The sequence below is a fragment of the Leptopilina boulardi genome, unplaced genomic scaffold (assembly GCF_019393585.1).
Source record: "Leptopilina boulardi isolate dan_hultmark-lab unplaced genomic scaffold, ZJU_Lbou_2.1 LbouV2_310, whole genome shotgun sequence".
Taxonomy (NCBI): domain Eukaryota; kingdom Metazoa; phylum Arthropoda; class Insecta; order Hymenoptera; family Figitidae; genus Leptopilina; species Leptopilina boulardi.
Genome location: NW_026137875.1, coordinates 1,307,606 through 1,327,459, shown reverse-complemented (window position 1 = coordinate 1,327,459; position 19,854 = coordinate 1,307,606). Strand labels below are relative to the sequence as shown.

The 19,854-nt window shown below is 27.0% G+C and overlaps 3 protein-coding genes across 3 annotated transcripts; all 3 read right to left on the bottom strand.

Annotated features, from left to right (window-relative positions):
• Positions 1–4,664: 4,664 nt before the first annotated feature.
• On the bottom strand, positions 4,665–5,900 carry LOC127283806 (uncharacterized). Its single transcript, XM_051308901.1, has 4 exons — positions 5,411–5,900; positions 4,914–5,250; positions 4,715–4,731; positions 4,665–4,669 (listed from the first exon to the last, which is right to left on the bottom strand). The coding sequence occupies exons 1-4, from the start codon at positions 5,898–5,900 to the stop codon at positions 4,665–4,667; spliced, it is 849 nt and encodes a 282-aa protein (XP_051164858.1).
• A 2,514-nt stretch (positions 5,901–8,414) lies between these two features.
• Positions 8,415–9,251, bottom strand: LOC127283805 (uncharacterized). Its single transcript, XM_051308900.1, has one exon. It carries the CDS (start codon positions 9,249–9,251, stop codon positions 8,415–8,417), a length of 837 nt encoding a protein of 278 aa, XP_051164857.1.
• Positions 9,252–11,456: 2,205 nt separating this feature from the next.
• LOC127283804 (odorant receptor 33a-like) lies at positions 11,457–19,842 on the bottom strand. The gene is made up of 9 exons (XM_051308899.1): positions 19,641–19,842; positions 19,175–19,330; positions 19,069–19,111; positions 19,019–19,023; positions 17,696–17,949; positions 14,527–14,916; positions 14,251–14,455; positions 11,629–11,784; positions 11,457–11,516 (listed from the first exon to the last, which is right to left on the bottom strand). Exons 1-9 carry the CDS (start codon positions 19,818–19,820, stop codon positions 11,466–11,468), a joined length of 1,440 nt encoding a protein of 479 aa, XP_051164856.1. The 5' UTR covers positions 19,821–19,842; the 3' UTR covers positions 11,457–11,465.
• Between the last annotated feature and the right edge of the window lie 12 nt (positions 19,843–19,854).

The window sequence follows — 19,854 nt, the reverse complement described above, 5'->3', positions numbered from 1 at the left end:
TCTTTGCATATATTATATAAAATATGTAACTTGTATTCTCACTTATCTTTAAATATCCGGTGCTTTATATTATTTTAATTACATAACTTTATCAAATGTTAATTGATTATTTGTTTACATTTAAACATTATTTCAAAAGAATTTTAAACTTGATGTTTAAAATTGCTATGATGTTAAGAAAAACATATTATCATATCCTAACATGTTATACATATGAGAGATTCTTTTTCAATCGCCCCAGCCCAAAAAGTGAATGTTCTGGGATTGGCTTCATACTTTGGTAAATTGTTGTCCTATATGATTGTAATAAATCCCTAAAATGTAAACTCATTAAAAAAATATTTGTAGATAGTAGAGAGGGTTGAAGTTTTGAATTAAGAGTAGACTATCTTAATTTAATATTGTATTTTTGATTATTATTGATTAAAGCAGGCATACTTAATTTCTCTCAAAATTATTTCATTTTTTTCTTTTAGATTTGACCCTCACAGCACCGAAACTTTTCTAAAAATTTTCCTAAAGATTTATTTGAAATATTTCAAATAAATCTTTAGGAAAGTTTCGGTGCTGCGGGGGGATGGAATATGTCAAGTTATAAATAATGAATTTTATTGTCGATTAATTACCCTGGTGGCCTAGTTTCATTAAAATAAAACATTTATTTAAAATTTTGTTGATATTTTAATTTTGATCCAAGAAATATTTGGTGCCTTCTAGAATAAGATTAATTTGAATATAGAATGTAGAGAGAAATTAATTTAGTAAAGTGAAGTCAAATCGTTGGCATTCTTTTTGTCCTCATTATCTATAAATTTTATTTGAATTAAAATATTATTTTTGGTTATATAAAATTTCATGTTACTATTGATTCAAAAGGTAGAAATTTTTTTTCATTAATTGTTGCTTATTGTAGTAGGTCGGTTATTGTTCTCAATTTGCGTGAAACGAACTTTGCTTCGATTCCCAATAACATGAAAAATTTTTCCTCTGACATAATAATAATTTCGCTCTAAGTTTATTACTAGCTTTTATGCTATCTGGGTAGTTGTGAAGTTTTTAAAAAATAAATTTAGTAATTGGGATATTTTCTTCTCAAATTGAGAATAATCCATTTGTTTAAAACTATAAAATAAAAGTTTTAATTTGTGCAATATTTTAATTCAATTTTAGAATTTAATTTCGAGTAGGAATATTTTTAAGTAGTTAAAACATTTTTCAACTATTATTGTGTATGCACGATTTTAATTATCAAAAAGAATTCACGAAATAGAAATAAAAAAATTGTTTCTTTGTAAACTAAACATAACTTTTTCATTACTGTGAATAATTTTCATTGGCTATAGTTTGCATTATATATTCTTAACATAAATGAATATGTTGCCTTCTAATTTGTGAATTGGCATATATATTTTCCTATGCCAATTCCTGTCCCAATTTCCCATGAGGATTTATATGGGATCCCCTGTGGTTTCCCTAATGGGAATGGGATTTTACATAGGATCCCATGTGGTTTCCCATGTGGAGATTTTCAATAGGGGTATAGGCTATCCCAGATGGATGGCGCCACCGTCTCACAACTGGTAACATGTGGTGTCTCACAACCAGAAATTGGCGCTATTTTTAAAATCGAAAAAAAATTCTTTTCAACCGTAGATTTTGAAAAATGCAATATTGCATCACAAAGTATAAGAAAAGTACTAATTGAAAATGCATAACATTTACCTTTACTAATTAATTAACTTAGAAAAAAAGTAATTTGCTTATATTGAAAAAATGGATTTTAGTCGATTCTCACAACACGGTGTTGGCATTTAATACAAGCAATATATATATCCGTTTCAGTGTACACGCAAAAGTTGACTCATATAAAAAGAAATGTTTTTATATAAAGCAATCGGCTTTTTAATATTACGCGTTACAAAAAATCGACTGTCTCACAACTGGCGGTGTCTCACAACTGGCAACTCTCCCCTACTAAATTGCCTTTTGGTTCTATTTTAATACCTAAAATCGGTACTATTTTAGTACCTTCTTTTTACAGTGTGGGGTATACTTCAGGCACCCTGAAGTATGCAATGTTTATCTCAAACGAAATTTTTTTTTTAATAATTCCAAAAAAGTCCTTAAAATAGGTACAAACTAATAAAAAACAACAAAAAATTAAGTTTAAAAAAAACAGAAACATCTAACCTCCCTGAAGTTGGCTTCGACGCTGAGCATCGACGCCAACTTCATGGAGGTACATAACATTTAAATCCAAAAAAAAAATTTTTTTGTTAAAGAAGATGTTTTTCGAGGTAACTACAAAAGTTTGCAATAAAACTGTGTGAATAAGAAAATTTATTTTTTTTGAAAATTTTACATACACGGAAAAAAATAGTTCGTGAAACTTTCGTAAACTAGTTGTTCACTTTTGGACGGGCTCAAAGTTTGGAAATATTTCATTAACTTTTTTTCAAGATTCCACAAACTTTTTTTTGTGCGCGTGCGCAGACATTGATCGTCATCATCATCGTATCAATTTTAGAAATGATACACGAAACGGTCTCATTTTTTGATGCAAAAAATTTAATCAATTTACATCAATCATGGCCGAATTGAATCGACTTAAAATTAAACGAATTTTTTTCAGATATTTTGGCAATAGTACAATTGCGGAGACCATTTCACTACTTAATTTGAAAATGAAAATAACAGAAAATCAAAGACAATGTGAAATTCGATAATTAAAAAGTGACAGCTTATAAACATAACCTAAAATGCATAAGAAAAAAATTTGTCGATAAAATCAATATAGCCGTGCTTTTTAGAAGGTAGGTGGCAGCACTCATCTATTTTCTTTCTTTAAATTTTTTCTGAATCGTTTTTATAAAAAGCAAAACTGCCATCTACCATCTAAAAAGCTCGGCTATATTGATTTTATCGACAAATTTTTTCTCATGCATTTTAGGTTATGTTTATAAGCTGTCACTTTTTAATTATCGAATTGCACATTGTCTTTGATTTTCTGTTATTTTCATTTTCAAATTAAATAGTGAAATGGTCTCCGCAATTGCACTATTACCAAAATATCTGAAAAAAATTCGTTTAATTTTGAGTCGATTCAATTCGGCCATGATTTATATAAATTGATTAAATTTTTTGCATCAAAAAATGAGAACGTTTCGTGTATCATTTCTAAAAATGATACACAAAACGATCTCTTTTTGATATAACTTATGTGCATCAAAACGTTGCAAAGATTTGATGCAATTTTTGGTCTCAATTTGATACTTTTAGGAAAACTGTGTAATGAAAGATTTCCAAATTTTGGGCCCGTCCAAAAGTGAACAACTATAGTTTTTTACAACAATATGTTTTTTACAACTTGCTTCTAAGTTATCAACAATATCTTAAAATGCATTAGTTTCTTAAGATATAAGATATATAAGAAGATACTTTTGGTAACTTGCTTCCAATGTATCTTATAATAAGATACTTCTTTTTGCAGTGTTTAGGGGATTCTTAAGGGTGGTAATAGGGGTCTTCCCCTACTTGTATCGAGGTGTCAATTTTTTTCTACACTTTTAGTTGTATTTTCTGCTAGAATTTTCAATAAAGTTGTGTGTAACGAAATTTCTATTTTTTTTTAAAAATGTCAATGTAGGGGATTATACTGTAGGGGTGTTTTTCTAATGGAATTGGGGTTGAACTTAATTTTTTTTGTTAAGGGTATGTGGGAACCTCCCACGTGACCTAGTATGGGAAAATGTGTTTTGGTAGTATATATCTTACTCTAAAATGAAAAAAGATTTTTGTCTACAATTTTGAGGGATGATAGATTAGGGTTCAAGAAATCTCGCTGTTCTCCGAATAATAAATAATTTTGCGTTAAATTATTAAAAAATAAAGTTTAAAAATTGTCATTTTTAAACGAAAATGAAAACCAACATGGCGGCGCATACATAGACGTTGCTTGAGTTTGTCAGTGCTCCAGTAAACAGCGCCAATTCGAGCGAATGGCCGCTGAATGAACTATGATTAAATACATTATTTTACTATTAATTGCTTTATTTTTACTATTTTTGCGTTAAGTTATAATAAATGAGAAGAACAGCAAGATTCCTTGCACCAAATAAAATTATTTTTCCAAAATTTTATCCCGAAATCATTTTTTATTTTAGAAAAAATTTCAAACAACAAAAAACGTCCTTTCCCCACATACCCTTAAATTACAGCAAATTTTGTCTATCTTTTGATGCAGTATGGCACTTTTTGAAAATTCAACATGGGGAAATAAAAAAATTGCTGACATAGAAATCTACATTACCGACTGATGGTAATATAGATTTATATGTCGGTAATTTTTTATATCATCATTTTTTCGAGATAAAAAGTTTAATACTTCGAGGATCAGAGAAAATCAACAATATATTAAAAGTATTTGGTGAGTTACGTTGGTGATCATTTAAATTAAAAATATTTTTTACTATCATTTGTAAACAGAGCAAAATTAAAAATTTCAGAAATTATAATATTCATGAGATGTACCACAGATATTCGTGTACAAACTAAGGATATTCTAGAGCTAATTTGATTTCCAAAAAGCGAATCTAAAACCTTAAGATGTACGTAGAATATCCTATAATTTGACCAGTTTTGTCTATTTTTAATTTTAATTAAATCTATTCTGGGCAGAGAAAGAATATATGTATTAGTTTTATACAATATTTACCACAAGAACTGCAAAGCCTACAAAACAGAGAGTAATTACAGTTATTACAATTTCCATTAAGAACATAATGTTAAAAGAGTTTTCAAGGATTTCTGAATCTCTATGGAAATTATATAATATTATTATTATTATTATCATAATAAATAATTATTAACGTTTCTGTCATTGTTATTATTATATATTATTTTTAAAATGATACCTTATTAATTTTAGATGATGTTTAACAAAGTTGCATAAGAATTTACACTCTTTAGGATTAATTGATTTGTCATCAGAAATGTTTCTTGGATTCACGATGTCTTTAATATTCAATGCCAATATTTGTATTTGTCCACACAAATGAAAAACTACAACAGTTAAAAAAATATTAACGCTCAATGTTACAGTAACTGCACAGCCCATGAGAAATATGTGCGTCAAATAAGCCAGTTCGTAGTTGGGTGATTTTTGAATATCAAAAGGATAATACGCTGGACATGGTAAACATTTTTGTGAAAATTCATCTCCACATCTTATTAATGGCCTTATTATAAATACTGAAAAGAATTAATTACTAAATTTATCAATACTGAATTTGTAATTAATATATAATCACTGATTGAATATAAATTTTGAAAAAAGTTCTTTTTGTTTCAATAGGAACATTTTTTTTTTTTATTTGATTTTATTAAGTTATAACTTTATAAATTCACTTACGAATGAAAGCACCGTACATTAATGTCAAATATAAAGTATTAATAAATCTCGCACGTTTTAAATTATATATCATTACATTTTTTGATTCTTTTGACAATGTAGTGTCATTCCAATTTACAATCATATCTTGTATAAGAGGTGTGAGTTTTTGTTTCGAAATTCCAATGAACAGTGCTTTAATAAATACGAATACGAGATTGATTGTTACGAAAATAGTTTCAACTTCTTTAAACAAATCATTCACAAGAAAACATTGTATCGTTGCTGGTATATTTAAGCATAAAAGAAATATCAACACAATATAGAATCGTAATTTTGAAAAACGATCTTCAATCGGCCACATTCCACATAATTGCATGCTCCAACGATTGAGTTGTACGGCAAAATCAAAATTATACTTTACTTCTTTTTGTCGCAATATTAATATTTTCCAACGATTAAATAGAGGCGCAAAATTAAAATTGAATATCACTTTATTTTGAAATGACATGATTCTAAAGATTATATCTTGCTATTTTACTTAAAATATTCTCAACAACCACAATCTACTAATATATAATATTCGAAATGCCAAATAAATATTTACAATGACTCTCATAACTATTTTTTGTATACAAAATTAGGCAAAAATGTGTAATGAGTTGTTTAATTATTCATAAAAAAAATTCTTATGTTGGCAAATTAAGCAAATGATCAATACATTAAGGGTTCTACCCACTTTAAAAAAGAAAAAAAAATCAATTTTTTTTATTACTTTTTTCGAAAGTAGGGTAAGTATATATCAGTTACCAATTGTCGTTGGTCGTAATTTTCTTTTTCAGATAAACAGTATATTGTAGAAAATTCAAAAACAAAAATAATTTGTAAATTAAGCTTGTATTTCCAATTACATATTTACCCCATAAAATTTCAAATCGTTGGCATTATAATAATAATTATTCTCTTATAATTAGAATTCACTGCTGTCAAATTTACTCGATTCCCCATTTTCTTAAGGGTAGGTCCTACTAAGGCAGCACCATCTATATTGAAACTAAAATTTCGTTAAATTTTTTTACAGTATTTACTTGAAAACAAGAAAATAAAATGCATTGTTCTTTAGGATACCGTAAAATGGGGTAAAGTCGGCGATTTTTCCATGTTTTTTTAAAAAAACTTCATGAAAATGGTTAAATTAATTATTGGTACTTTCAATATATAATCTCTGATTCTTCTTTTATAAGATCATGACATGAGAAAAGTAAATTTCTTCTCAGGGAATTTATTATACACCATTTTATCATCGCCGACTTTTCCCCTAAAAGCGGGGTAAAGTCGGTTATTATTATAAACAGATAAAATAGGTTATTTTAATGAAATAAAACAAATTTCTGATATCACTGAAAATAAAATATGTCAAATACAATATCTAAGGTACATTAAATATATTTTTAATTAAATTTTATGTTTTTATTTAACTTTTTATTATAATTTGACAATTATTTAAACAGTTTTAATGATAGAACGTCCAACAGCCTTCCGGCAGGATGAAAAAGACTCACGTGAGTCCCTCCGAAATCGCTTTATAAAATTAACATGGATTCAGATAATCCAAAAGTAAAATATATCGTTGGAAAGGTAAAAACACAAGCTTTTAGCGCATGTAAACATAAAGTTTGTAAATTAAAATTCCTAGGCTAGGGAATTCAAAGAAAAAGGACGTTTTTATAGGGTTTTTTTGACGAATCCAAAAAAATATTTAAACTGAATTTTTTTAAAAATAAACTATCACATTTTATTCTTTGAAGGCTTCAGAAGAAAATGAGAGTAGTTAGACCGAAAAATATTGGTTTTTGTAGATTTTACAGTGAATTTACGAAAAACTGTTTTTTTGGCTTGTTGCAAACATGCAAAGTTTGAAGGCTTCGAAACATGGTTTAATATTATTTTTTTTTTAAAGTCTAACGCATGAATTTTTTCGTTTTTACGTCTACTTTAATAAGAAAGGGTGACCAGAAAAAAATTTTGAGTTCCCTTTTTACCACCCTCATATATATAGGGCCATCCAAAAAAGCCTTCCGGCAGGACGGGCGCTTGGACGTTCTATCATTAAAGACAACTCTATTTGAACGAAACTAAAACGATGAATTCGAATCATTCACATTTTTATTTCGGAAAAATAATATCTTCCCTTTTTTTCAATTTTTACTTTTAGTTTAGAAACTATGTTTTCCCTTCGAACATTTCGAACATCGGGCACAAGTGGAAAAACGAAATGATCATCTTTTCCTTTTATCATTTTAAGAAATTCAATTTCGAATAAATTTTCGTCGATATCGGTGACAATTCGTCAAATTTCTAATTTTTCGTTTCTCTTTCTTTTGGAGATTGAATTGGAAATTGATACAAAGTCCTTGTCCTTGAAAATTAAACCGTCCTTTGGTATAGTTTTACTGCTGCTCGCATCGATCGCATGAAAATTCTCCTTATTTATAGAACAATAATTCTCATCATCACTTGATTCTTCGATTTTTCTTAATTTTTTAGGTCTTCCAGCTCGTCGTTTTGCTTGCGTTTCATTCAAGGATTCTACATTTTCACATCCAACGAGTATCTTCTTTAGTCTTCCGCGTTTTCTCATTTTGGTAGCTTTTTCTACCTCTTTCTCTTCCAAAGAACGCACTGCTTCTTCCACAGATACACTTTCCCCAGGTTTAATCGCCAGTTTCTTACGACGGGTAGAACGTTGATTTGAGACTTCAGCTCTTCGTTCTTCTAAATATGAAATGAATGAATCAGTCAAAACCGTAGGGTTAACAATATCTTTACTCGTTTCTGCACTTGGCAACATCTTCAAGATAGAATTTCTGTTGAGTGGTATAATTCCACAGGCTTTAAATCCAGACTGAATGTTTACGCTCATTTTGTCACCAACTCGATCAATTGTAGATTTTAGAAGACTTGGAAAGATTGCTTTTGGAATTGTTCCACGGTTCTTATTTTTCCACAAATTCAACTCTTCTCTTCAACTTTTCTTAATGGATCGAAAGATAGCGACATCTAACGGTTGTGAAAGATGGGTTGAATTAGGTGGCAACAAGATAAAAGCAATATCATTTTCTTGACACTCCTTTATTACTTTAGGAGATACATGACTAGCTAAGTTATCTCCAATCATAACTTTTTTGCCGGGAAGATTTTTTAAATACGGTAAACATATTTTTAAAAACCAATCTTCAAAGATATCCATATCAAACCATCCGCTACTGTTTCGATTGTACCAGGAACCTGGAATCCCTCCTTCAATCCACGTTGGATAAAGATGTTTTGCTTTATAGACAGTGGCGCTTTTTGAGGAGTCAATAATTCTTTCCGGATGTTTTGAACCTCTTTTAACGATTACTTGAATGCTTCCAGGATCATCGGTAAAATTAGTTTCATCATAATTGAGAATATTTGATGGTGGAATTCCATTCAGTGAAACCTCCAAATTATCAAAATATTCATTTATCATTACATCATTAACTTTAGCTCTAGACCTTTTAATATTTTCACTTAAACGAACGGACAAGTCTTCATGACGCTGTAGAAATAACTGAACCCATTCTCGACTTGGCTCATTATTTTTGAAGAATGTACATTTACGTCCCGAATCATTTAGATATAATTGAATTATGAGGCATAGATCATTTGACCGTAGAGGAAACCCCCAGGATCCTGCAAGTTTCAAATGTTCAGCTATTGCAATTTCTTCTGATGGCGATAGTGCACAAGGCCGTCCATGATTTAGAGGGTGTTTATTTGCCATTTTATCTTTCAAAGTCGAAACGGGAACTTCATGTTCCTTTGCAACTTGTGACATTGATTTTTGACCTTTTTTTGCTTCTTCTATTGCCCTTTGCAATTGATCCGTTGAATATTTAAATAATCGAGACGAATCCGTCTTTTTTTTTATAGACCCGCATTATCGCCGACTTTACTCTACAAATGTCAAATTTTTACAGAAACTGATATGTTGTCAAATCTAATCATTTTATATAGGTTATTTTTGTTTGTAAATTATGTCAGAGATATAAGAAATACGATACACAATTTGATTTACCACAAAAATTTTTTTATAAAAATGTACAACTACTTTTTTTGCAGTACTTACTTTCGAGGCTAAATGGATATTCACACATAAATATATTTTTTATGAAAACTTATTGATGAAATCGACTCCAATAATTTTTAAATTGATGTTTGGCATTTGTAATTACTAAAACAATTGCACATCTTTGATTTTTTTTTCTATAAAATAGATAATTAAATATTTCAGAAATAGGTTACCAAATCGCCGACTTTACCCCATTTTACGGTAATTGATTATTGTCAAAAAATACATCAGCTAAAACATTTTTTTTGAGTTAAAATAATAAAAAAATAAATAAATAACGATAAATTAAATATGAGCATATTTTTTTACGAAAAGTTTTAAAATATTTTCTCGAAAATAACAAAAAAGAATACAATTTTCATTTGGAGAATTAATAAACACTAAAAAATACATCAGCTAAGATTTACCAATCACGAAAATAACAATAAAAACTTTTCTTAACACAACATATCGACACTACTTTAATGATTTTAACCCTTTGCGGCATAGTGACACTCCTGACACTCCACCTTTTTTCTTGCACTTTTTTGAATACTTCAGCCACTATTTTACACATTTCAGTAACAAAATGTATTTTAGAATATCCATTACAATATAACTACATTAAAAAAGTGTTTTTTATACCTAAAATAAATGTTATAAACAAATTATGTTTAAAAATAGCGTTTTTTTACAATAAATGTAATTGTGACTAAACAACAATAGGAAATAATCTAACAATAATGTCTATAAAGTTTTCGGTGTCGCTGATTACGAATCTGGCATCATATTTTTAAAATTCAAAATGGCGGATCCAATATGGCGGATGACAAAATGAAGAATTTATAGGAATGGCTTGAAACTTGTTACTCGAGGGGTTTTTGGGTCGCTGGTTACGAATATGATGTTGGATTATCAAAATTCAAAATGGCGGATCCAATATGGCGGATGACAAAATGAAGAATTGATCAGATTTGCTTGAAACTTGTTACTACGGTGTTTTTGATGTCGCTGCTTATGAATATGACTTTGGATTTTTATAATTCAAAATAGCGCTTTTGTGTGTGTGTGTGTCTGTGATCAATTTGATTAATTTTAACAAAATTGTCCGCTATATTGGATCCGCCATTTTGAATTTTGAAAAAATGACATCGGATTCGTAATCAGCGACCCCGAAAACCCCTGAGTAACCAGTTTCGAGCGGATATGATCAATTTAAAAAAAATTGTCCGCCATATTGGATCCGCCATTTTGAATTTTGAAAAATTTTAAAATCTGGCTTCGGATTCGTAATCAGCGACCCTTAAAACTTCCTATAATGCACTTCAAAGATAAATTCTTGTTAAAGAAAAATGTATGCTTCAAACAGCCATTTGGCAAGTGGGTAATTTTGCGAGAGAGTTAAGGGTTATGTTTCAGATTTTCTTTAATTTTTCGTTTATAAGTAGTATTTTTGGTCTTAAATAACTGTACCAAATATGAATTAGATATTGTTATTATTTTTCAAGATATTTGCATTATAAATTTAATTACATTTTTTTTCACATGATTACAACTTCTTTGTTTTACAAAATTTTCAAAATATGATAAGAATCTTTTTTACGCCAAAGACATTGAAGTTTAATAAAAAAAATGTTAAATTAAAAAATATCAATTTTTTAAAAATAATTTATTTATTAATTAATGTTTATTTTTAATATTTAAATATAAGCGCAAGTCTGGTATGCAATTTTGAATTTTTTTTTAATTTGACCTTATGATGACGCCATGAGAAATTCAGAAATGGTTTCATGGAATATAATTTCGCCATAAAATAAAAACACTTATCCTTATTTTCTCGTTGTTTAATTCTTTTCAAAAAAATAAATAAATAAAAATATTCAAAAAATGTTTATAATTTTTTATTGAATAAGTTTTTTATATTATACAAAAGCCAATAATTTACACTGTTTGTTTCAAAACATTGAACGCTGAAAAAGATGCTCGCAAAATCTAAAAATAAATTATTTAGAAAATAGTTAATTAATAAAAAATTATTTATAATAAAACATATCGTTTTGAGTGACATTTCTTTTATTTTGTTTACTTCTAAAAATATGCTTACTTTAACAAAAGAATCCAAATTAACAGGAATTAATGAGCCAACAGAAATTAATATTGGTCGTGATGAACGAATTATTAAGATAACAATACATTTTCTAGTTTCTTTCTCAAGAGAAAGCCAATTTACTGATGGAACTTTTTCTTGTAATTCGACACTCTGTCAAAAAATTAATTATTTACAGGGTGTTCCAAAAGTATGGAAACTTGAAAATATCTCGAAAAGTATACGCATTTTCGTGAAAAATATTTAAACCAAAAGTTGTTCCCACAAAAAAAGATCTACATTTTTGAAGCTAAAAAATTGGTCCCGGGACCCAACAATGAAAAAAGAAGTATCACGAAAATGTGTACTTTTCAAGATATTTGCAGATATTCAAGATAATATATATAAGTTAGAATATAATATTCTTAAAATAAGAAACACAGTTTTCCTAAAAGTCTCAAATTGAGACCAAAAATTGCATCAAATCTTTGCAACGTTTTGATGCACATAAGTTATATCAAAAAGAGATCGTTTTGTGTATCATTTTTAGAAATGATACACGAAACGGTCTCATTTTTTGATGCAAAAAATTTAATCAATTTATATCAATCATGGCCGAATTGAATCGACTCAAAATTAAAGGAATTTTTTTCAGATATTTTGGTAATAGTACAATTGCGGAGACCATTTCAGTATTTAATTTGAAAATGAAAATAACAGAAAATCAAAGACAATGTGCAATTCGATAATTAAAAAGTGACAGCTTATAAACATAACCTAAAATGCATGAGAAAAAATTTGTCGATAAAATCAATATAGCCGAGCTTTTTAGAAGGTAGATGGCAGTTTTGCTTTTTATAAAAACGATTCAGAAAAAATTTATAGAAAGAAAATAGATGAGTGCTGCCATCTACCTTCTAAAAAGCTCGGCTATATTGATTTTATCGACAAATTTTTTCTCATGCATTTTAGGTTATGTTTATAAGCTGTCACTTTTTAATTATCGAATTGCACATTGTCTTTGATTTTCTGTTATTTTCATTTTCAAATTAAATACTGAAATGGTCTCCGCAATTGTACTATTACCAAAATATCTGAAAAAATTCGTTTAATTTTGAGTCGATTCAATTCGGCCATGATTCATATAAATTGATTAAATTTTTGGCATCAAAAAATGAGACCATTTCGTGTATCATTTCTAAAAATGATACACAAAACGATCTCTTTTTGATATAACTTATGTGCATCAAAACGTTGCAGTAGAAAAAGAGACAACCAAGTTTACTGTGAACATTTCTTAAATTAAGAATTTTTTCTTTTATCTATTGAATAATTCTTAATTTAAAAATTGTTTATTCTTACACGGAGAGAAATTTATGCTACTGGGTAACATAATGATGTTAAGGGCAACCATATTTAGTGCTAAATATACATACAGCGATATAGATTGTAGTATTTACTATCAGATGATTATAGAAACTTGATTGTACAATTTACAATCTTTGATGTTAAAAATTTTATACGATCTCTTTACGTTCTCGAGTGGCAAATATACACGAACCTAACCTCGCTTTTTTTGTAAACTTAAATAATTTCATTTTATTTTAATAAGACATTTCGATAAGAATTTAAACTTTAAACTTTTTACATAAAAAAGAGTATGTCTATTTTTTCACTCCGTCTATAAAAAGGACTTGCTTAAACATAAATATATTTATCAAACGGTATATTTTTTTCACAGAGTCAATTGAATTTGTATTATTTTACTAATTTTTAAGTTTAAAAAAAGTAAGAAAAAATATGAAAAAGTTTTTTTTCCAAAAAAAAATTTCAATAAACACATGTACATTTATACAAACGAAAAAAAAACTTACTTGATTTTTGTAATCTTGAAATTTTTAAAAAAATTTTAAGCGAGGTTCTGGTTTTGGTATAATGAGTGATATTGTATCATTGTCCAGTAAGTAAAACGATTCTTCATCAATTTCACCGTCTAAACAACGCAAAATTGTTTTGAGGTTATAAACACGTTCACACTTCAGTTTTCGCTAATTCAATAAAAATAATAAACCTACCTCCAAAAGATGGAATCAAAGATTCCATATTCCACGACATTAATAAATTTTTAACAAACTCGTCCATTTTTTTATTCACAACTTTTTTCACTATATATAAACACGTGCGTGAAAACACAAGGACCGCAATTGAATAGGCGAAGTATACACCACAATCAGCGCATGCGCTCACATTTAATTTTTACAATATTTGATAGTAGTGACTACAATCCAAAAGCTAACATATTTTACGTCTTCGGGTAACATCTTGGATAGTAAAATGTTGATAGTAGATTCTTGTGAGTAACACAATGATAGTACCTTGTACAATCTTTCTTTTTACTATCAAATTCTTACTATCCATTTCTCTCAGTGTATTTTAAGAATATTGTATTCTAATTTTAAGAATAAAATGCATGGCAAATATTTTTAAATAGGCGCCAAGAAGATATTCTTAAATTTAGAAAACAATTTTTTTAGTTATTCAGAGAAATTTTAAAACCACAATAACGTCCTTTGCCCGAATATACCCTTAATTAATTATTATTAATTAAAATGTTAAATGAAACATTAAAATTAAACTTACATTTAACATTAGTAAATTTCCATACCAGCTATATGCAAATAATTGAAATAACATTGCAGAAAGATATGGATAAATAATCAGAGAAGTTGAATCGAATGCTTTTCCTTTAGAAAGTTTAATAATGCTGAAGCATATTACTATCAAACTTAAAAAAAATTGAAAAAACAAAATTTCCACAAACGTTTCTTTCAATTGTTTCGAAATTCTTGAAAATTAATAAAAATAATTATTATTATAGTATTTAATAAATTATTGAAAAAAATTTATAGTACTTACGTAAATAATACATTATGATGTTTAATAATTTCTACAATTAAATTCTTTTCAATATTAATTTTATTGACGACGGATTTGATAGATTTATTAATATCTTCAACCTTAGAGGGAAGATTTTTCACTCTTTGTTGTAAAAATTTTAATTGACAAGAAATTTGAATCATAATTCCCGGTATTAAAGTATCACCACATATGTGACAACATGCCATCAATAAATGTCCAAAAAATTCATGAATTAATGTAATCCAAAAGTATAAATTAACATTTAAATCATAAGGTCTCCAAACATTTAATGTTTTTATTCTTTCATTTTTATCTACAAGAAAAACACTTGCATTAAGTGTTATTAGAGATACGCAGACTATGAAAAAATACACATTTGTAATTTGCCTGAAAATTGTTTAAACTTTTTTATTTTTTATATAATATAAATAAACAAGTTGTAAATTTAGATGTTCATTACATGAACATTTTGCTTCCTCTTTACGATCAGCAAAAAAATTTGCTTCCTCGTGGAAAAAGCATTAACATTGAAATAAACATACAAAAATAATATAATAATAATAATTATTATAAAAATTTGAGTACCTATAGATTTGAGTTAAATTTAAAGAATTAATGGAAGTTAAAAAGTCAAAAATTCACATTTTTCCTGAAATTTCTAAAAATTAATGAAAAATAATATATAATTTATAATTATTTACAATTATATCGGTTTGTTTCTGTTATGTCATATTTTAAATAAATATTAATTTTAACTAATCTGAACTTATAATTGTTCCCTATTCTAATTTCCTCAATTTAACTTAGTTAAATTAACTAAGTTGGGAAGAGGTTTATTAAATGAAAGAATAGAAATATAATATAAAAATTATTTATTTAAAAAAATGTAAAATGTTCTTAACAATTTATGCAATCAAATAAATCCTTGTTTTAATATTTGGTATGGTTACCTTTAAATACACGGAAAGACTTTGTGCATCACTTTGTGTTAAACTCGCCACGAGATTTTAGTAAACTTTTTACCAAACTCGGAAAAAAAGGAAAGATATTAATAATTCGTAGTCTGACTATTAAAATCAGAAAAAAGTTACTGATGTACAATAATTGATTGTTGAGAATTTTAAAATTTAATAGTCAGTCGATCAAAAAATAAAATCTGAAGTTTCACTAAAAAAACATATACATAGCTTTTAATAGCGTGACTACTAAAGTTGCCATCTGAAACTCCATATATACGTATATATATCGACAATTGATAAGTAATGTAGAAATCCGATTTACCTATGAACGAGAGATCACATCTTAACCTAAAATCGTCTAAAATACAGATAGGGTAAACGCTCGCTTTAACCGACGCAACGCAAATACAATTCATATCAACGATATCAAGAGGGCAGTTTATTTTTCTTATATATTAATCTCACCATTTCATTTCCACTTACGAGAAAATTTTTATTATGTTTAAACTTATTTCAAGTACAATAAAAAAATTTCAAAAAAATAAACTATTTAATATTATTAATAAGGTCAATTTTAGGAAATGTCAGAATTAATTTTTTATGCAAACAGGATTATTAAAAGTGTTCGTTGTGTAGACATTTTTCTATCTATGCCGGAACTATTCAACTGCTGACGCTACACGGACAAGCTTCGCTTGTTTGTATGCGTGCTGTTTTCATCGTGAGACTACTAAATTGTAAACACGACGCAATGAAAATGTCGTTCTTACAAATATAAAGAATATACTTTTGATATTCATTTTTTCTTAATCTTAATTTTTCTTACAGCGTTAACGAATATTTCTTAGCGTGACTACTAAATTTTGATAAAAAAGAAAACATTTTTTGTTGAAAACATTTATATAAAATGATAGTTTTCCATTTTTTCCGAGTTTGGTCGCGAGTTTACTAAAATCTCTTGGCAAGTTTGACAGAAAGTGATGCACAAAGTCTTTCCGTGTAATCTGCGAAGATTCTTCTATTAGTTTTTTCCTTTCTCGAACACCGGGTCTCCTAAGATTATATCTTCTAAGTTGTAAAATTTTTATTACCGCATTGACACTGGTATATTTTAGGCAGGACCGTAACTGACGAAAACTTCTGAATATGTAATATTTTAACTTGTTAACAATGATGAAACTTCGATGTATATATTTTGGAACTGTATTTGACACTCGATACGATGAATTTGTGCGTATAATTTGGGACTGACTTTGTAGTGAAAGGTCTCCCTTTATATAGGTATATTTTCCAATGTAGTTTTCGCGGCGGTACCAGCTCGCCTCTTTGGGTTAGATTCAAGATCGGTACCTCACAGACATGAAAAGTGTTTATTGCTTTTCTTCTATGTGTTGGTGACTCCGTATGTTGATTTCCTTATTTTAATAACACAAAATGTCAAGAACACTACATCTTAAAGAAATATTATAATTTTTATATATTGATATATTTTAACATTAATTATGATTATTAACATTATTATTTTATTATACATTTCATATTTATAAACAATTAATTTACTCTCAAATATTCGTTTTATTTATAAATAATTGTTTATTTGCAAATATTTGTTTATTTAAAAACAATTATTTATTTACAAATGTATTTAAAAAAATTAATTTTACATAAATAAATATAAAAAATGTTACGGTGGCGTGACATTTCAATGCAAATTTAAATAAATGCAAAATTTTTCAGCTAAAATGGGAATTTTTTTTTAACTTTCATTAATTTTTTAAATTTACCTCAAATGTATACTTTATATATATACCAATCGATTCGTTTTCATGTAAGAAATACAATTATTTTATATATAAACTTCAATTTTAAAAATCACAAATTTTTATGTGACAAAATGTGAATTTTTGATTTTTTAACTTTCATTAATTCTTTAAATTTAAATTGAAACCATACTTTATATATACCAATCGATTTGTCTTGACGTAAGGAATATGATTTTATTATATATAACCTTAAATTTTTCTATTTAAAAATTTTTTCGATTAAAAAAAATCCGGACAATTGATCAGGATCTCATATAACATGTTGTTTCCGCCACTTTAAAAATTTTTATAAACGAAAGGACTACAAAGCTTCCTCCACGAGGAAGCAATAATTATTAAAATGAAATTCAAAATTAAAAAAAATAATTCTTGATTTAGGTATACTTAATCTCTTCATCGAATTCAGCTTGAATTTTTTCTTCTTTTATATTTTCTGGTTGATATTGTGCTAATGCAGTTATTAGAGACAAAATTTTTTGTTTTTTAATTAATATGACTAATATTTTAATGCAACCATTTAAAAGCGTAAGAAGTAGAAATAAATTTTCAAATAGTGAATTTTTCAAGCCATCAACAGAAAAAAATGTTACACAAACTAATGATAATGTTACTGTAATTATTATAAACATTATAAGTAGCTTATAGAGGGTATATAAAATTTTAAAAAAAGAAGACAATTTATATGGTTGCCATAGACCACAAAATTTCATTAATCTAAATGTTAGAGGAAGAATATCTTTTATTTTTCTTTTATTTGTAAAAGTATTTTTATTTTCTTTTATAATATCTTTGCACATTATTAATATTTTAAGGAATGGGTTTAAAAAATTGTTTTTTTTTTAAATAACAAAATGTTTTAGTACTACTATAATAACAAAATAATATTATTATTTTTAAGGTAACAATATATATATCTTTGTCTCTTTCGTTGTACAATCTCTATTATAGTTGTTACAGTGAAAATAATCTATATACATTTTCTACTCCTCTGTATATAAATATACAGTCATTATAATTTTATAATGTCAATTCTCTGAGGTAAAATGTTTGTAATCGAATTACCATCCGTTATGAATTATAAGCATATAAGTATGCGTTCATTATAATTTTACACACTCTTCCATGTGTAGTATAAAAATAGAATGATACTGATGCAAGATCTTCCCTTCTGTTTTATTATGTATATATAGGAAGTAATTTTTCATTGTTTATGTACATTATAAATGTAAGTGCACTGGAAAATTTTATAAATAATTAATTTCTAATTTTATGTACACATGTAAACCTATTGTTTGTCATATACTCTATATAGTGTTTTATTAATTATTACCATAGAAACTTATTGTTATTTTCTCTTTTTTTTTGGTTTTTAAAAAAGTATAACAGTGTAAATATACAAAAAACAAATTTTTAAAAAATATTAATTCTGCTTTTAAAATCTTTCTTTTGTAATTATTTTTTTCTTACATTTTGTTGAAATCCGTTAACTTTGAAGCTCTAATAGATAAAACCTTCAGTAAAGGGCCGTTTATATAAATTACGTAATATGTTTTTTAGGGGGTACAAGAAGAACTTAATATAGTATTTGGGGTTTCAAATGTAGGTTTAAAAAACATCTTAATGACAATATTTTTAAAAATAACGTAACAGATATAGTGGGGGGGGGGTTCAAAATTTCAATAAAAAAGTATTGCGTAATTTATGAACGGCTCCTAATTGGAAAATATCTATAAAAAAAATATTCTTGGTTCATTGACTATGTTGTAAGACATTATAAGCGGTATAAGATGTTTTTAGAATCTAAAAATAAATAGTTTTAGTGCATTAATTGTGAATTTTATATTATTATATTAAATTACTTACAATTACGAACGAATTTAAATTAACCAATACCATAGAACCTGCAGAAATTAATATAGGTCTTCCTGTTCTTATCATAATAATTATTAGACTTTTTTTCGTTTTATTTTCAAAATAAAGCCAATCTGTTTCGTAAACAGCACTTTGTAAATTATTGCTCTAAAACATATTTCTTATTTTATAAATTAAATTATCAACACTATTTTACAAAAAAAAAAAAATTAAATATTTTAGAAATTAAAAATCTTAATAAGCAAGAAATTTTTTATAAGTATTTATTTTTAAGGCAAAATGTTTATCGTCGTTATTTTGAATAATTCAAAAATTGCCATTATAGTTAATGATTAAATGAGATACCTCCATAAGCAAAAGAAAAAGAATTTTGGTCCTTTGAACACTTGCTTTTTTAGATTTGATTCTAAACGTACTATACAAATAATGTGAAACTTCCAATAAAAACGATACTTACGCACAACATTAATTCATTACCAAACCAACAGAATAAGAATAGTTGAATTAAAATGCAGAGAATATATGAATAAAGTGTTATTATATTTGCATAGTCGAGAGTAGACTGATTAGAAATTTTATATCCACTAAAGCAAATAATAATCAAACTTAAAGAAAATTGTGAAACAAGTATTTCCATAAATGTATTTTTTAATTGTTCTGCAAATCTATAA

Excerpts from the sequence above, each read along its gene's own strand:
- LOC127283806 (XM_051308901.1), bottom strand. The coding sequence starts at position 5,900 with ATGTCATTTCAAAATAAAGTGATATTCAATTTTAATTTTGCGCCTCTA. Across the intron at positions 5,251-5,410 it reads AATGTACGGTGCTTTCATTC|TATTTATAATAAGGCCATTA; the intron begins GTAAGTGAATTT and ends AATTCTTTTCAG.
- LOC127283805 (XM_051308900.1), bottom strand. The coding sequence starts at position 9,251 with ATGTCACAAGTTGCAAAGGAACATGAAGTTCCCGTTTCGACTTTGAAA.
- LOC127283804 (XM_051308899.1), bottom strand. The coding sequence starts at position 19,820 with ATGGAAATACTTGTTTCACAATTTTCTTTAAGTTTGATTATTATTTGC. Across the intron at positions 14,917-17,695 it reads GAATTCGATGAAGAGATTAA|GCAAATTACAAATGTGTATT; the intron begins GTATACCTAAAT and ends AACAATTTTCAG. Across the intron at positions 11,785-14,250 it reads GAAATTTACTAATGTTAAAT|AGTGTCGAATTACAAGAAAA; the intron begins GTAAGTTTAATT and ends ATTTTTTGACAG.